This window comes from Anarhichas minor, unplaced genomic scaffold (assembly GCF_050575085.1).
Source record: "Anarhichas minor isolate MPS153535 unplaced genomic scaffold, ASM5057508v1 ptg000027l, whole genome shotgun sequence".
In the NCBI taxonomy this organism is placed as follows: domain Eukaryota; kingdom Metazoa; phylum Chordata; class Actinopteri; order Perciformes; family Anarhichadidae; genus Anarhichas; species Anarhichas minor.
In genome coordinates, this window is record NW_027466473.1 from 24,189,668 (window position 1) to 24,207,894 (window position 18,227).

At 41.2% G+C, this 18,227-nt stretch overlaps 2 protein-coding genes across 3 annotated transcripts; one reads left to right on the forward strand and one right to left on the reverse strand.

Annotated features, from left to right (window-relative positions):
* The first annotated feature begins 27 nt into the window (after positions 1 to 27).
* On the forward strand, positions 28 to 7,473 carry LOC142959774 (BPTF-associated chromatin complex component 1-like). The gene is made up of 6 exons (XM_076101228.1): positions 28 to 347; positions 1,706 to 1,800; positions 1,923 to 2,024; positions 2,958 to 3,160; positions 3,631 to 3,735; positions 5,366 to 7,473. The coding sequence occupies exons 1-6, from the start codon at positions 327 to 329 to the stop codon at positions 5,428 to 5,430; spliced, it is 591 nt and encodes a 196-aa protein (XP_075957343.1). The 5' UTR covers positions 28 to 326; the 3' UTR covers positions 5,431 to 7,473.
* LOC142959773 (P2R1A-PPP2R2A-interacting phosphatase regulator 1) lies at positions 7,265 to 17,749 on the reverse strand. 2 transcript variants are annotated; one of them, XM_076101225.1, is made up of 9 exons: positions 17,128 to 17,749; positions 16,153 to 16,237; positions 16,014 to 16,070; positions 15,749 to 15,792; positions 15,445 to 15,502; positions 14,892 to 14,956; positions 14,563 to 14,618; positions 13,397 to 13,481; positions 7,265 to 13,306 (listed from the first exon to the last, which is right to left on the reverse strand). In XM_076101225.1, exons 1-9 carry the CDS (start codon positions 17,226 to 17,228, stop codon positions 13,183 to 13,185), a joined length of 675 nt encoding a protein of 224 aa, XP_075957340.1. In that variant the 5' UTR covers positions 17,229 to 17,749; the 3' UTR covers positions 7,265 to 13,182. The 2 variants fall into 2 exon arrangements, with proteins under 2 accessions (XP_075957340.1, XP_075957341.1); XM_076101226.1 differs by lacking the exon at positions 16,014 to 16,070.
* Positions 17,750 to 18,227: the final 478 nt, after the last annotated feature.

Genomic DNA, 18,227 nt, shown 5'->3' on the forward strand with positions numbered 1-18,227 from the left:
AACCCGCCCCGCCCTTTTCCTCTGAGATTGACCAATGGCGTTCAACCTCCAAAGTCGCGCAAACATTCCCTTTATATCCCGTCTGTCTTTGTTCTACGATATTTATATATTATTTTTTATCTGTGATATAGAAATCACTCAGTATTGATTCCGATCAATGAACCTGACCGGATGTGTTTCTCCCACAGCTCGAGGTCTCTATGGAAGCGCGCTAACGTTACAGGAGCTAACTGTAGCTAGCAGCTAGCTGCGTGTTCTCGTGTTGTTGTTTTTGACTGAAGAAGAAGAAGAAGTTTAAAGAAAAGAGCTGCAACCCCTCCACCGACATGACGTCAGCCTCTGCTAAGGTGAGTCCTTACCTGGTTATACATAGATCTCTCTCTCTCTCTCTCTATATATATATATATATATATATATATATATATAGATCTATAGAACAGAACGGACAGTGTGCTACAGACAGAATCTAAGCTGCACAGAGTCTCGCGGCTGTAAACCAAACTATTCAGAAATATGGACATTTTACGGATTTGCTCTCCGCACGAACAAACTTCATGAAAAGTACTTTAACTTAATGCACCTCCTAAATAAACACATTAGTGAAACATTCGGCATATAGTTAATGCACCAAACATGTACTGTTAACATAGAAACACAGACTTTACTGAATACTTGTACGAGCCAGCTGGTGGGAAACCTCCTGATATTTATTAAAAGCGCTGTTTGGTGGATCAGGTTCTTCATGGAGACCCTCACAGATACGATAATGATATTTACTAATATGTATTTATGTGCTCACAGTCTGACGACATCATCATCTCACCTTTAATGTTACACTGAATCAGTGGTGGAATGTTGTTACGTACTTTTACTTAGAACTCGATTTTTAGGTACTTGAGTAACTGGAGTGTTCCCATATTCTTCTACTTCATACTGTACTACATCTCAGAGGTACATGTTGTACTTTATACTGTACTACATCTCAGAGGTACATGTTGTACTTCATACTGTACTACATCTCAGAGGTACATGTTGTACTTCATACTGTACTACATCTCAGAGGTACATGTTGTACTTTATACTGTACTACACCTCAGAGGTACATGTTGTACTTTATACTGTACTACATCTCAGAGGTACATGTTGTACTTTATACTGTACTACACCTCAGAGGTACATATTGTACTTTATACTGTACTACATCTCAGAGGTACATGTTGTACTTCATACTGTACTACATCTCAGAGGTACATGTTGTACTTTATACTGTACTACATCTCAGAGGTACATGTTGTACTTCATACTGTACTACATCTCAGAGGTACATGTTGTACTTCATACTGTACTACATCTCAGAGGTACATGTTGTACTTTATACTGTACTACACCTCAGAGGTACATGTTGTACTTTATACTGTACTACATCTCAGAGGTACATGTTGTACTTTATACTGTACTACACCTCAGAGGTACATATTGTACTTTATACTGTACTACATCTCAGAGGTACATGTTGTACTTCATACTGTACTACATCTCAGAGGTACATGTTGTACTTTATACTGTACTACACCTCAGAGGTACATATTGTACTTTATACTGTACTACATCTCAGAGGTACATGTTGTACTTTATACTGTACTACATCTCATAAGTATTGGTATTTGTACTGCAGTAAAGGCTCTGAGTACTTTGTCTTCTTCAGGTCGGGGAGATCTTCTCAGCAGCAGGAGTTGCTTTCACCAAGTTAGGAGAGTTGACCATGCAGCTGCACCCAGTGTCTGACTCCAGCCCTGCAGGGTGACAGACACACACACGCACAGACACACACACACACACACACACACACACACACATACGCAGACACACAAACACACACGTACTCTGCTTGTGTGTGTATTAATGTGTGTGTTGGTCCTCAGAGCTAAGTGGACGGAGACGGAGATCGAGATGCTTCGTCTGGCGGTTCGGCGGTTTGGAGACGACCTGAACAACATCAGCACTGTGATCAAAGAGCGCACCGTGTAGGTCTTCATCTGGTCTCATTAGTGTTAGGGAGCTCTTTTTATGTTATTCATTGTTATTAATGAGCTCTTTTTATGTATTCAATGTTATTAATGAGATCTTTTTATGTTATTTATTGTTATTAGGGAGCTCTTTTTATGTTATTCATTGTTATTAGGGAGCTCTTTTTATGTTATTCATTGTTATTAATGAGCTCTTTTTATGTTATTCATTGTTATTAATGAGCTCTTTTTGTGTTATTCATTGTTATTAGGGAGCTCTTTTTATGTTATTCATTGTTATTAGGGAGCTCTTTTTGTGTTATTCATTGTTATTAATGAGCTCTTTTTATGTTACTCATTGTTATTAGGGAGCTCTTTTTATGTTGTTCATTGTTATTAGGGAGCTCTTTTTATGTTATTCATTGTAATTAGGGAGCTCTTTTTATGTTCATTGTTATTAATGAGCTCTTTTTGTGTTATTTATCGTTATTAGGGAGCTCTTTTTATGTTGTTCATTGTTATTGATGAGCTCTTTTTATGTTATTTATTGTTATTAGGAGCTCTTTTTATGTTATTCATTGTTTTTAGGGAGCTCTTTTTATGTATTCATTGTTATTAGGGTGCTCTTTTTATGTTATTTATTGTTATTAGGGAGCTCTTTTTATGTATTCGTTATTAGGGAGCTCTTTTTATGTATTCATTGTTATTAATGAGCTCTTTTTATGTTATTCATTGTTATTAGGGAGCTCTTTTTATGTTGTTCATTGTTATTAATGAGCTCTTTTTATGTTATTTATTGTTATTAGGGAGCTCTTTTTATGTATTTAGGTAATTAGCATATTTATGAAGTTATGTTTTTTTCCCTGGTAATTTGCATAAAGGTCATTGTTAAGCTCATATTCAGATATGTAATAATAAACGGATGTAAAGACGTTTCTTCTTCTTCTTTAGAGCTCAGATTAAGAGCACGGTGAAGAGGAAGCTGTATGAGGACAGTCGGGTCCCGATCTCCTCCGAGACCCCGAAGAAGACCGTCAAAAAAACCGCCGCCGCCCCCCCCATGATCGCCGTGCCGGCCTCGCAGGTCGTCGTGGCGACGGGCATGCAGAGCAGCCCCTCTCTGGCTCCTCCCATCAAGAAGCAGAAGACGGCAGGTGAGCAGAGGACAGGAAGTGAACTTCTGGTGGATCGGATGTAGACGTGATGAGTCTGGTTTATTTATCAAAATATATATATATTTATATATATATATATATATATATATAGCTGCTGTTTCAGCAAAAAGCATTTTACTCTGTCGGGACCCTTTTACTTTGTTCACTGTTACGATCTATAAAATATATTCAGTATACCTTTAGTAGCTAGCGTAGCATAGAAGTGCTAACGCTAGTTAATGATGTGCTAACATAGTCTGCTAATGTTAGCTCCACTAACCATGACGAGCTCCAAATCCACTAAACCGGTCTGAACATGAAGAACATGTGAAACCAGTGGTCCCACCCTGTTCTGAGCTGTGATTGGCTAGTCTATGTTCAAAGGGCGGGGCTTAGCGGAGGATCAATTGTGTGAAAGTTTTTTTCAGTGAATGTTTCTGTCAGTAAATAAACATGTGAACCTCCTGCAGACGTGACTCTCAGCGCTCTCAACGACTCAGACGTGAACAGCGACCTGGTCGACATCGAAGGACTCGGAGACGGTTCCTCCAACAAGAAACTCAACTTTGACCAAGGTGAGCGCGTTCATACACTCTTCATACACGCATCATACACGCATCATGTACGCTTTGTGCACACTTCATACACGCTTCATGTACGCTTCATACACGCTTCATGTACGCATCACGTACGCATCACGCACGCTTCATGCACGCTTCATGTACGCTTCATGTACGCTTCATGCACGCATCATGCACGCATCATGCACGCTTCATGCACGCATCATGTACGCTTCATGCACGCTTCATGCACGCATCATGTACGCTTCATGCACGCTTCATGTACGCTTCATGCACGCATCATACACGCTTCATGTACGCATCATACACGCTTCATGCACGCTTCATGCACGCTTCATGTATGCTTCATGTACGCTTCATGCACGCTTCATGTAAGCTTCATGTACGCTTCATGTACGCATCATACATGCTTCATGTACGCTTCATACACGCTTCATGTACGCTTCATGTACGCTTCATGTACGCATCACGTACGCATCACGCACGCTTCATGCACGCTTGATGTACGCTTCATGTACGCTTCATGCACGCATCATGCACGCATCATGCACGCTTCATGCACGCATCATGTACGCTTCATGCACGCTTCATGCACGCATCATGTACGCTTCATGTACGCTTCATGTACGCATCATACATGCTTCATGTACGCTTCATACACGCTTCATGTACGCTTCATGTACGCTTCATGTAAGCTTCATGTACGCTTCATGTACGCATCATGCACGCTTCATGTACGCATCATACATGCTTCATGTACGCATCATACATGCTTCATGTACGCTTCATGTACGCATCATACATGCTTCATGTACGCATCATACATGCTTCATACACGCTTCATGTACGCTTCATGTACGCTTCATGTAAGCTTCATGTACGCTTCATGTACGCATCATGTACGCTTCATGTACGCATCATACATGCTTCATGTACGCTTCATACACGCTTCATGTACGCTTCATGTACGCTTCATGCACGCTTCATGTAAGCTTCATGCACGCTTCATGTAAGCTTCATGTACGCTTCATGTACGCATCATGCACGCTTCATGTACGCATCATGCACGCTTCATACACGCTTCATACACGCTTCATGTACGCTTCATGCACGCTTCATGCAAGCTTCATGTAAGCTTCATACACGCTTCATGTACGCTTCATGCACGCTTCATGTACGCATCATGTACGCTTCATACACGCTTCATGTACGCTTCATGCACGCTTCATGCACGCTTCATGCAAGCTTCATGTAAGCTTCATACACGCTTCATGTAAGCTTCATTTACGCTTCATGTACGCATCATGCACGCTTCATGTACGCATCATGCACGCTTCATACACGCTTCATGTACGCTTCATACACGCTTCATGTACGCTTCATGCACGCTTCATGCACGCTTAATGTACGCTTCATACACGCTTCATGTACGCATCATGCACGCTTCATACATGCTTCATACACGCTTCATGTACGCTTCATGCACGCTTCATGCACGCTTCATGTACGCATCATGTACGCTTCATACAAGCTTCACATACGCTTCATTTACGCCTCAAATTTATATTTTATGTTCATTATTTTAATGTTGAGGAGATTTTGAAGTTTGAATTTTTCTCCTCAGAGAGCCTGAATCTGGACTCCAGCCTCATCATGAACTCCAGTGACCTCCCCCTCCTGTCTCGCTGACCTTTGACCTCTCAGCTGAGAAGCATCACGTCTGAAACACTCGACGCTTCATCTGTCCACATTTAAATTACTCCCATGTGTTGATTTTAAACGTAAATGTTAAATGGTCCGAGGAATCAAATTTAAACACATTTATTATCTTTTTATTTTATTTTATTAACAGCACGTAACTTTGCCCTCTTTTGAACTTATAAACTTCAGGTTTTTGTTTTTGTTGCTTTTCGTTCCACAGAATTATGTTTCCATCAGCGAGTTTTAGTTTTCAGTTCAGTGTTTGAAAAGTTTTAAATTCGACGAAACAAGTTTTTTTCTTCGGTCCTGTGCTGTTATCATGAAGAATAACGTGAAGCTGTGAAGAAGCTTCAATGTGAAGAATGTCGTCTGATCAGCTGATCAGTCATTCTCTCAGATTAGTCACGTTGTGCTCTCACTACTGGCATTCATCATTTAGTGCCTCAAAATTATGATCGTTAACAACTTTACATTTTAGTCGCAGCGCTGAGCTTCTGAATCCTCAAAGACTCTGTGAACCGTCTGCATGAAGCACATTTTATAAAGAGACAAACCGGTTAAAAATCTCTTTATTGTGCAAGAAACTAAATATTTGTTTGAGTCTTTGAAGATTCTGTAAAATATATTTCCAAAATAAAAATATGGTTTTACATTTTAGAGTATCGGAAGCTTAACGCTGAGACTCGAGTGTAACGCTGGTAAACGTCTGTAAGTTCTCTGTTCTGTAAAATATGTTCGACAGACACAACGAGAAGTCCATCAAACTAATCAGTGAATTAATTTGAGGACACAAAAGACTAAACTGAGAGAACAAAGAGAGTTTACTGAAGAACCGAACGAGACTTAAGATCCGTCTCATGTTATTCTACAGATCTCATGTTCAGACTCAAACCAACAACATGTTTGTTTATTCATACTTTTGACTTCCCGACGTAGATCTTTAACAACACAAATAGTTTAATCAGTAATCTCCTCGCTGTAGTTTTTAATCAAACAAACAGCAGGAAGTAGTGCGTTAGTCGGGGACTAGTTTCAGCGGCCGATTGATCCACATTCGATGCTCGAGTGAGAATTAGTGACGAGAAGAAAATGTGTAGAAAGTCCAGACTTGTGCTTTAAGGCGTCGGTGGTCCTGTCGGCTGGCGATCATGTTGGTAAGGAATCAGCTTCTTGACTTGAACATTTGACCAATCAGCAGCTGTGAGCGATGTAAAGACCTTTTGATTATATTAAGTAAAAAAAAAAAAAAAACTAGTTTGTCTTTCTTTGGGTTTTGTTGGATGTTTTTGTTTCATTGAGTGTTTCCTCGATGATGACCATATTTGGACTGAGGAGTGACGTAGAGTAGCGTCATAGTACAGCACGTCGTAGTGTAGTGTGCTGTAGAAACAGTGGTTTAGGTCACAGTGAACTTTGAACGACACAACAGTTCACCTTCCAGTCCAGACGTTTGAGTTTGAAGAGATGATCTCCGGGCGTCGCCGCTTCTGCCGCCACGGAGGGATTAAAAGTTATGGTTCAGTAAGTCGTGAAAAATGTTATTTAAAGAAGTCGAAGTATATTCTTTCATAAAAACAGCCCGGAGACGAGAAGAGAAGACACAAAACTACAGAAATCAGACCCGAGACGTTTAGGAGCTATGGTTCAATAACACAATCTGTGTCTGATCAGAAGAGAGGAAAACACACGTTTCTGATACGATACAGATTTTATTGAGTTTTCATTTACAATATAATATATTTATATTTATAGTGTGTAGAGTGATTGTTTCCACTGAAACCAGAAAGTCATTGTACAGCGATGAAATCCTCAGAAGGGAATAAACACTCGAATATAGACTTTTATTTTACAGTTGCATAAAAATACATCATCTCATTTGTCTTATGTAGAGAATTTGTCCAAAACAAGAACAGAAAGAAATGAACGATCTACATTTTGAAAATACTTGTGAATGTTTTCATAGATGTGCTTTAGTTCCCTTATCGTGTGGATTTAAACTAGCAGCCCTTTATTTAAAGAGTCCTGTCTCACTCTGGTGGATCTGCGTCATCTTTCAGCACTTAACACCGAAAATAAGCTTTTAAAAAAAAAACTCATTTGTTTTTGCTTCACACATTTTAAATTTTAAAGTGCTAAAAGTTCATCTAAAAACAATAAATCTTTAGTTGATCAAACTTTCACCGCCTGAAAAAACCCATAAAAACACAAGAACCTCACAGAAGTTTTACATTTTGATAAAAGTCTGTTGTAATAAGGCTACAGCCAGCAACTGGTTAGCTTAGCTTAGCATAAGGTCTGTAAATGGGGAGTAGACTCTGAAGTGTGATTCTACAGTTTAATTCTTAGGAGTTGAGGATGAACATGAAGCACTTTTTGTTTTCTCACAATCTCGCAGTAAACATCTTTGTTTTCTTGTGATTGTTGCTAAATAACTTGGTCAACATGTTTCTAGATATTTTAGAAGTCCGATACCAGGATATGAAACGCCTCATTTGCGCCGTACAAATGCTGGATCGGGTATCGGCAAGTATCCGATATCAGCTATCAGCTCATTTATGCTACACATGAACAACCTGCCCGATCGCTATACTGCACATGTGCAAACTACTACTACACACCGAATGTTGAACGCTCTTGTGCACACTGTTCTTTTCCGTGATAACGCTACATTTTGAAGAACAAATCAGTGTTGAAATCAGCAGGAGAGCTAGTTAGCGTTAGCCGTTAGTAGCCGGTGAGCAGCGCAGTCCTTCTTGGCTAAATAACGGAGCTAACGTTAACGGAGGTTGCATTGAGTCACATTATGATGCGTTCAAGCGCTATTCAGTAAAAATTAATATCGGGCCGAAGGTCAACTATGACGTTATCGTGATGTGTTCACATGTAATCTCGTAAAATGTAGTTTTTGGTGATAAACTTGAATAAATCCAGTAGTTTGAAGGAAATTATGAACTTTCTTTTTGCTTTTAACACACCGGTATCGATATTGGTCTCAGGATCATCTCTAATTATCCGAATCAAGACCTCTTGAATTAGACATTTTAATCTTGATGGAGATCTCAGTTGTCACTTTAAGCCTCCATATCATTTAAAAAACGTACAGTTGTGAAGAACGGGGAATTAGCTGTAGAGACCAAATACGTTTTTCGCAAATTCTGCATTGGCTTCATTTTCAGTTTCGGTGCTGAGAAATCGCAGCAATTTAACTTATTTTATTTTGTTTACCAGAGTGAAATATCGCTTTAATACTGAAACGTCGGCGGGTTGCTCGCTACACGCTCTAAACATCACAGAGACGACAAAACAGATTTACACAAAACACAAAGGACGCACTTCAATGAGCTAAATAAAAGTATCGCTGACGTCACGTGAAGGAAACACAACAAACGTAAGAATGTTCAGATTCCAACAGAAAGCTTTAACTTGTATAATGATACACAGATAACAGATAAACGATAAAAAATAAAGACACGTATGAACATACGATATGAAGTTGCTTTTTGAGAAAGTGTCAACGAGGTCAAAGTCGTCACGATTAAGAGACAGTTCCAGCTGTTCGGAGGTTTTTTTGTAATTTTCTAAACCAGTTGTCAGTGTCGTCAGAGGATGAGCCACGCTGTTACTGAGGTCAGATGAATGTAGATATTATTATATACACACACACAACACACATGCCAGTCAATTATCAATACATGCTCTATCCTATTTATACCTGCAGTTCATTGTTTTTAAACATTTAGTCTGTAAAATTGTGAAAAATGCTGACGACAGTCTTTGAAAGCCTAAGTTGACGTATTAAAATGTCTTGAACAATATATTCAGTTTACAATCACAGAAGAAACTAAATTTCCCGAAAATAGACATTTAAAAAGCTGCTTTTGTGGTATTTTTGGACTCAAAAATGAGTATTCGATAATAGCAAAATCATTGCAGATGAATAAATTCTCCATAAATTGATTTACAACTAATACGATCCGCTCTAATCTCACTACAGACATGTTCTACGGTATGTGTTGGCTATAACTAATAACTTCACTTTATTTAAAATACAGAGCGGTGACAAGTTTAATTTTACACAGTAAAAAGTCCCGCTTAGAATGTGCTTTGGGCCTAAAAAAATAAAAAGCATTTGTCGCCTCTAATTGTTCCCCAATTCATACGGTGGCCATTTGAGGAAATCTCAGGCTCAGATGACGTTAGCATGTTAGCAAGAGCGTAGCAGCACAGCTATGGTTAGCATTCGTGTTAACGCCTTTTGTTCATCGTGTCAAATGTAGTTCGTAATCAGTGATTTGGCTGCAGCTTTTCCTCCAAACTACCGTTAGCATTTTAACATCATAACACTTTAATGTTATATGCTAACCGTTAGCATTTACCGTATTACGCTAACGTTGCCAACATGAAGGAGATGAAAAAACCTCCAATCACACCGGAAACATCCGTTAAAGGATACAAATGATTTGAGCCCCGAGACACTTTAAACATTTAAAAAGGACAATAGAACCAAGAGCGGACAAACACACATTCATGAATACTGTTCTTCTTATTTTACAGCTTTTGTAAGATTGTTTTCTTACAAAACTTTCAATTTGTTGAAGAATTTTTGGCTTAAAAACATTCTTTGAAGCAGAGTCCACATCACATTTTTGACCCATCTACATGTTTCATGTTTCTCTCCTCATACGTATGAGCAGTATGGGACGATGGCGAGTGTGCAAAGTTAAAGATAATAAACAGAAGATTATCTTAAAGCTACAGTTTGTGTCTAAACTCAATGATTTGGCAGCGTGTTGTTCCCTCTGAGGAGTCGATCCTGCTTCGTCTCAAACGTCTTTAAAGCTCGTCTTCAACTAATCGCTCGACAGCTTTAAAGATTTGTAGTTTTTGATAAATGAAATGATTAATTGGAGGTTCTCAGAGGTTGATGTAAAGACTGTAGATGACAGATGATTATCACAGTGATGTCTTCAGATCGATGTTAGATATTTAAGATGTCTTGTTGTCGTGTAAAAGTTAATTAAGTTTTAAGGTTTTAACACAATTTCGAGGAAAGATGATAAAGACGAATATCGAAATAAAAAACATGTTTTGGTACCAAGACTCAAGTATGGAGCTGGCAGCAGAATCAAAGAAACAAACCAAATATGTTCTATCTCAAGAAGCTTCATGTTGCTCTCGACGTTTTAAAGCTAAACTGAGAACAAAGTCCGAACAACAACTGATCCAGACTCACCTGGAACTGATCCAGACTGTGAGTGCGTTCCACAGAAGCAGGATAAACTCTCAGAGACGGTAACAAATCAAGAGATAAAGCAGGAAGGACAGAAAGAGCATCAAAAATGTGACAGCATTTCTTACACGATGATGCGTTACCCATCATGCAACAGAAAAAAGAAAGATTAAAGTTGTTTGACTAGAACTGTGCAAAGTCGTGACAACGGAACATATGAAGTCAGACTGAGCTGATTATAAAAGAGCTTCCTGTCAACTGTGGGAAGTCAAATCTCTCAGATCTGATGTTTCTATCGACACACGTGAGGAAGAACAACCTCCTCCAGAATATGACGACGTGTTGAGGCGTGTTGAGGCACAACGATGAGTACAAAACTGTACAGTACTGTGCAAGTGCAAAAGCTGGAAGCAGAGCTGCAGAGCCTCACCGGTGAGCTGTGGTGAGACGGCTGCATGCGTCTGTGACTGAACAAGAGTCAACAATGTCCGACCAAGACGAGTTCAAAATACGACATTAACACAACCGTCAGAACCCACATGGGTGAACTCTGGGTTATTAGAGTAATATCTTTGAAGGATGAATGTTTGTGCAAATCTGGTGACTAATGTGGCCACAACGTCCATGTTCACGGAGCCTCTGAGGGGACAGACGCTTCAGACGAACGTGAGATAGTTGACCTGATCGTGTCCGATCAGGAGCTCCATACATTTAGGAACGAGCCATTACAAGTGATGAACTCTTAAACTAGGCGCACGTCTTCACAGTGCAATAAAGAACGAATCCAGAACCCAGAAAGGGTCTTAAAGGTATGATCGATATGTCAGAAAGAAAAGCAGAATGATTACAGACTGTGAAACTAAGTAATAAAACAGATTTTATGGTGATTTCTGTCTGTAACCCTCCGTATCCGTTGCTTCATGAAGAATAACGTGGACGACTTCAAGTAGAAGAGACTGAAGCCGGTCAGAGAGGATGAAGAAGTGTAAATGCACCTTTAAGAGGGAAGAGCGCCGTCACTTCCTGCAGATTCAATATGTACAATCAAACATGCAGGCTGAGGACAGAGCGAGCACACGTCACTATTCACATATAGACACTATTAACAAACGGACCACGAGCTCTTCACGCTTCTACTCACACCGGGAGAAAAACGTCAACTTGATCAAACCGTAGACGATTTACTCTCTTCTGGTAGAACCGGAGCGCTTCAGTCAGCGACTCAGCCGAGACACTCAAATAAAACTTTTCTTTAAAACACAAAAATCTTCGGCTTCAATGGCTGAACGTCACGTTAGACTCTGTTTAGCTGGTTCGGGCTCAAGGACTAAACACTTCACCCCTTCATGTGGTGTCTGGCCTGGGACTAGCACTGCTTCATTGGATCTATTTATTAATTCATCATCTTCAACAGATGAGCTAAATATCTACAGAACCTGATGCACAACCAGTGCATCACCTCGGTTCACTGATGAAGAGCTGGGAGAGTCCAGACGTTACTCTAGAGATCCGTCAGTCATGAACGCTCATGACTTTGGCTTCATGACGCGTCTGAATGAATCCTTTCTACGTCTTCCTGATGGAAGATCACTACGTTTACTGCAGGACATCAAGCAGCTGAAGGCCTCCTGGATCACTGACGGTCCTGAAGTTCCTCGACTCCTTCAGAGAGACGATTCCGATCGTCTCAAAACATTTTTGTTCCGCCTTGATTACAACTCAAGACCTTACTAGAACCTCTTCAGAAGATCTGGAACTTCAGCATCCAATGGGCAGCTGTCCGAGGAGCAGCGATGTGAACCGTGTCCCAGTTCTTAGGCTCCGCCCTCCTTCGATGTCCGCAGAAATAATCTGAGGGAAATGTTTTTCGACGCTGAAGAACAACAACCGTGTGCTTCGTCCTTTCATTCTTGTTTAACAATTACATTTTAATTCTCTCTGTAGCGAATCAGAAGCAGCCACGTAGAGAGTTTGGGAGGAGTCTGTTGCTCATCTGCTTCTCTCCAAGTCTGTTTGCTTCCAGCCCGACGCCAACGACACAACCAGTGTGTCCTCAGTCTCCCAGAAGTTCTTTGTGATCTCACGACGATGCTGACGATGAATCCTCTGTACGTTAATCTGAGGGGGAAGGTTGGTTCATCCTACGAGCCTTCAGGACGAACCAGTGAGCTCAGTGAGTGATGAAGAGGTGATTTTGTAGAAACAGGTGGCGAACAGATCAGAAACTTCAATAACGTTTTCTGTCTGATTCTTCAAGGCTGCAGAAAAATATCCAGGAATCCAAAACAAAATACTTTCCAAGACAACGATCTTCAACTTCCTGTGATTCTTCTGTCCGTCCAATGTGGTCGCAGGAAGAGGCGGGACTTACAGTGATGCTAGCAGATGATTGGAGCAGAAATAAGGTGCAATGGGGGGGGGGGGGGGGGCTCGATGTTCCTTTCAAGCTGCCGGTGGTCGGTCGGTCTGCACCCACAGTGTCAGGGTCGGGACTCTGGGTGAGGAGGGTTCTAGTGTCCGGGGTGCTGGTGGGAGGTGAAGGGGGTGAAGGACGGGGGAGGAGACAGAGACAGAGGGCTGGACTGAGGGCTGAGGCCTCCTGCAGGAGGGGAGTCCGCCGCCGACTGGGAGACACTGGGGGGGGGGGGGGGGGGGGAGAAGCTTTACTCGGGATTCTTTCTTCTATCATTTGGTACTAATGTGCGTGTTGAAGGTGATCCTCACCTGACAGTGTAGCTGCTGCGGTGGGCGGGATCTGTTACCCCGGCAACAAAAAGCTTCTTTGGGGGTCCGTCAGACTCCACCCCTCCTGAGAGGCAAAAGAGGTTCACAGCTGTACACATCAGAGGTCACTAACAAACAGAACCGTGATGCTACTCAGCCAATCACATCGCTGCATTCCGATGAGCGCCGACAGTGAAAACAAAGCTTTTAAATCGGGAACTCGTTCAACGTTCTTCACACAGAGTTTAGAACCGGGACGTCTCAAACGTTCAGAGGCCGTGACGGCGACGTGAAGTAGAACTATCGAAGCCGCGACTTCAAGTTAGACATGAAGACGTTCTGGACCTTTGCTCTAGGAAACTGTCTCTAACTGGATCGCTCTCACCTTTAATTGAATTCCTCTGGTTTAGATATTTATTATGAAAAAGTACAAAAAATAAAAACCTAATTGTGAGAAATCTTAGTTTCACCAAATCCGTTAACGGATCCCAAACATTCTCTATGCAGAGCAAGAGGGTCGGCCGTGAGTCGAAGGACCACTACGGACCATAAAAACATTACATTCTGAGCTCCTCAGCACCTATGAATCCATTAAAGACTCGGCTGAGACCAACAGTCACGGGACACGAAACATCCGGGAAGCTGCAGGAAGTTAACAGGAAGCAGAGAGGAAACAGGTAAAACGTTTGGTAAATACAGCTCGTGGAGCCTCCATCTTTATTTGTTTTAACATTGATAACAATTGTGAGCACTTGGAAAAATGTCGGTTGTACAGATTCGAGTGTTTTTCAACTTTTGTAAAAAAAATAATTGCTGACAGACAGCGAAGACGTTTACCAGAGACGGAGCGGATTGGACGACAGAATGCTACGCGACGCTCACGTGTCACTTCCTGTGGCGATTCCCAGTTAGACGACACGGAGAGTCTGAGGTGACAGTCGACATTTATTTATAAGTTTAACAATCACGTTGCCGTTAACAGAGCAAGAAGAGATTAAATACTGGACTTTCATTCACCAGGTGACACGAACACAAAGACTCTTAAAGACTCGTCATGTTGGTCCGTATTTGTGGGCGTATAAAGAAGCAACTGTTTGCTAACAAGCTCAACATAAAAGCTGATGTCAGCGATGTGTTTGACGTAATGTAGACACTCGAATCTTTACCTTTCCTCTTGAGTGGAGTTAAAGCGGGCCATCTCACAGTGGCACTGACTGCTGGTCTGTTGGACAACAAAAACATGAGTAAGTAGACTGAGACCTTCTCTGAACGTATACGGAGGTTTATTTTAACACATAACCTTCGGTTTACTGAATATGGCCAGTAGGTGGCGACAAACGCCACGTCAACGATACGTCAAATACCAGAGAAGAAGATTCTGAGCACGCTCAGTGAGCTTCTTTTACTTTGTTGTTTTATGAACAAATCAAACAATAAGTGGCTGATCATGAAGCTCCCAATAAATGATAGAACCACAACCAGGGTTTGGGTTCACCTGAACCTCCTGGTGGGACTCGGGGAGGAGTTGGGCGTGGCGCCGCTGTCCTGTGACTGGAACCACTGAAGAAGAAAAAACAGTAAAAACAGTCAGTCGGAACCCTCGGGGCTCACTGTAAACCCTCTGATCAGGACTCACTGTAAACCCTCTGATCAGGACTCACTGTAAACCCTCTGATCTGGACTCACAATAAACCCTCTGATCTGGACTCACTGTAAACCCTCTGATCTGGACTCACTGTAAACCCTCTGATCTGGACTCACTGTAAACCCTCTGATCTGGACTCACTGTAAACCCTCTGATCTGGACTCACTGTAAACCCTCTGATCTGGACTCAGATCACAATCCAGAAACAACAACTATTCACCATCATGTTCAACATGTTGCGCTTTACTTCTCGCTCTTGATTGGTGGATGGGATTCCTCTAAACACTACATTACCCATAAGCCATAGCATTCTAGTAAGAAGTCCTAACTGACAGGAAGCACAACCAAAAACCACCAGGATAAGAGGCAGGAGGTGAAGATAAGGCGGTGTGGAGGTGCTCACCACTGAGGCGTGGTTGTGCCACTGACTGACTGGAGGAGCTGGGATCAGACTGGAAGCACTGGGAGAGAAAAGAGACGGTTAAACCCAGTCAGACTACACAGAGCTGGTGTATGTATGTATGTGTATGTCTGTGTGTATGTATGTCTGTGTGTGTGTCTGTGTGTATGTGTATGTATGTCTGTGCGTGTGTCTGTATGTGTATGTGTATGTATGTCTGTGTGTGTGTCTGTGTGTGTGTGTATGTATGTATGTGTATGTGTGTGTGTGTGTGTCTGTGTGTATGTATGTATGTGTGTGTGTGTACCTCAGTCTCTGCAGACTTCCTCTGAGTGTCATCATGTTCTCTTCCTGTCGTGAACACAAACAGCTGTTAACCTCCATGTCTGGATTAATCATCGTCATTGTTACAATAATAAATCAGAGTGAATGTAAACACGAGAACGCGTCAATAAAATCAGAATTCAATCAGCTTTTCTCTGAAGATTCAGAGGTCTGGTTCACATGTCACTGAGAGAGAAGAAGAAGAAGAAGAAGAAGAAGAAGAAGAAGAAGAAAAGTGAACTCCTCACCTGCCTCTTGTGGTCGGGTCTGTCTCCGGTCAGAGAGAAAGGAGAGAGAGGGACGAGCTGGAGGGAAAGATGGAGGACGGTCTGAACCATAACTTATTATTATTCTTATTAATAATATTAAAATTACACAAACACTGACCTGTGAAGGGCAGCTGGGGTTGATGGACACACTGCTGCGTCTGTATCGAGCCGAGGACACCGGACTGAAGACGGTCATCCCATCACTGAGAGAGAGAGAGAGAGAGAGACAGAGAGAGAGACAGAGACAGAGTGAGAGAGAGACAGAGACAGAGAGAGAGACAGAGACAGAGTGAGAGACAGAGAGACAGAGAGAGAGACAGAGAGAGAGACAGAGAGACAGAGACAGAGACAGAGTGAGAGACAGAGAGAGAGACAGAGAGACAGAGAGAGAGAGAGACGATAAGAAGACGTTTACATGAAGAGACAGAGACATATAATATACAACTAAACAGAGTTTAACTGCACACGATATAATAAATAAAGCTTCAGATTCACCACCAACCAGAACACATCATCACCTCATGAGTCACAACGTCTTCACTCACTTTATTAGGTACACCCGTAAAGTTAAGTCAAATAAATTACTCAGACTTTCTTAAAATAAACTATGTTCAGTTATGATAGAAGTAGGGATGTCTGTATTAAAAGCACCGTTTCATTAACATGTAAACGACATTTAAAGTTGCAGCTGGATGAGATAAAGTTATTTTAACTACTTAAAGAACTTTAAAGTAGTTTCATCATAAGATTTTAGGAATTAATGTTTTTTTAAGTAAAATCTGAATCAGTAAATAACTAATAAAAACTAACTGACATTTTTCTTGTAGATTAATCAACGCACACAATTGTGATACAATCGTAACGTTTCCACAATTATTGACTTCTGAATCAAAGGTAGAATTGAGGAAGAAAATGTTCTAAAGTGTTGCTTGGTGTATTAAAAGTATGCAGGATATAAGAGAGGGTCCAATTCAATAATACAATGTCTTCAGTCATGTGTAATTGTGTGTGTATGGCTTCCTATAAACAAGGCAAATTTAAAAGATATCTTTTTTGAATGGAGTTTGTCCCACTTGGATGCAGTACCACTCACCTGACACTGGTGATCATGGGGGCACTGTTCGATCTGCGGAGTGCTCCGCCCCCTGCCCCGCCAGCTGCGCCTGCGCACTGGTCCACTTCCATCCGTTCCATTACCCGTGGTCCGTAAGGCCCGGCGGTGGCGGTGGCAGCGCCAACAGCCGGCCTCCGACCTACTGACGGCGGCGTCGGGCTCTAACTCAAGCCCGGTGGAAGCCTGAACCCGCAGGCCTCTCAGCGAGCAGCGAAAAATAAGATACGAACAAAAACACACTCGTGACAAAGTTTTTTTTTATTTTAATGGCGTCTCGTTAAAACTCCCCCGTCGGTCTTCGGCTCTACCGTGAAACTTTTTTTAATTCCGAGTCCGCGCAGGTGACGTGACTTTTTAGGGATTAGCTGTTGAGCTAACTTGGGTTTGCAATACAAAAAAAAAACCTCCAGTCCAGAAGATCTAAAGCAGCTGCCCGAACAAGTCGCACCGGAGCCGGTCGCATAGTCCTCATGAGACTCGGTCCACCGAGCAGACCTCCACAAGAGTCCCGGAAACACTGTAGAATTAACAGTTTGAAAGATTTTCACAACATAAGAGTCTCCTTGACTCAAATAGAGGTAGTTCACCAAACTGTGGAAACAGCGCCGCTCTGTGGTCACACGGGGGACTGCAGCGCAGAGCGACGGGAGGAGTGAGAGAGTGAAGCAATAAAATCAGTTTAATTAACTGTTTAATTAACGTTTCTCCTGTTAGGACTTTAAACTACTGATGTGGATGTTAACAGAACATTTAATAGCACCAATACAACACTTTGGTATAATATCTTAATTCATTTTTTATGTTTTTATAATTGTTTAAATTATCGAATTGTATCCTTTTTTAAATTTGGAATTTTAAATTTTAACCTTTTGTTACTATTTTTTATTTTATTTTTGTAATACGTAAATACAGCTACTAATAGTTTAAATATTTTATATTTAAATAGGTCAAATACATGAAAGTATTTGTTTATGTAAAACTATTACACGAAAAATAAATATTAAATTGACGTAATTATTCCCTGGTAAGAACTAAAGTCTGATCCTAGCAATTAAAAGCATTATGCATTTAATTCATTT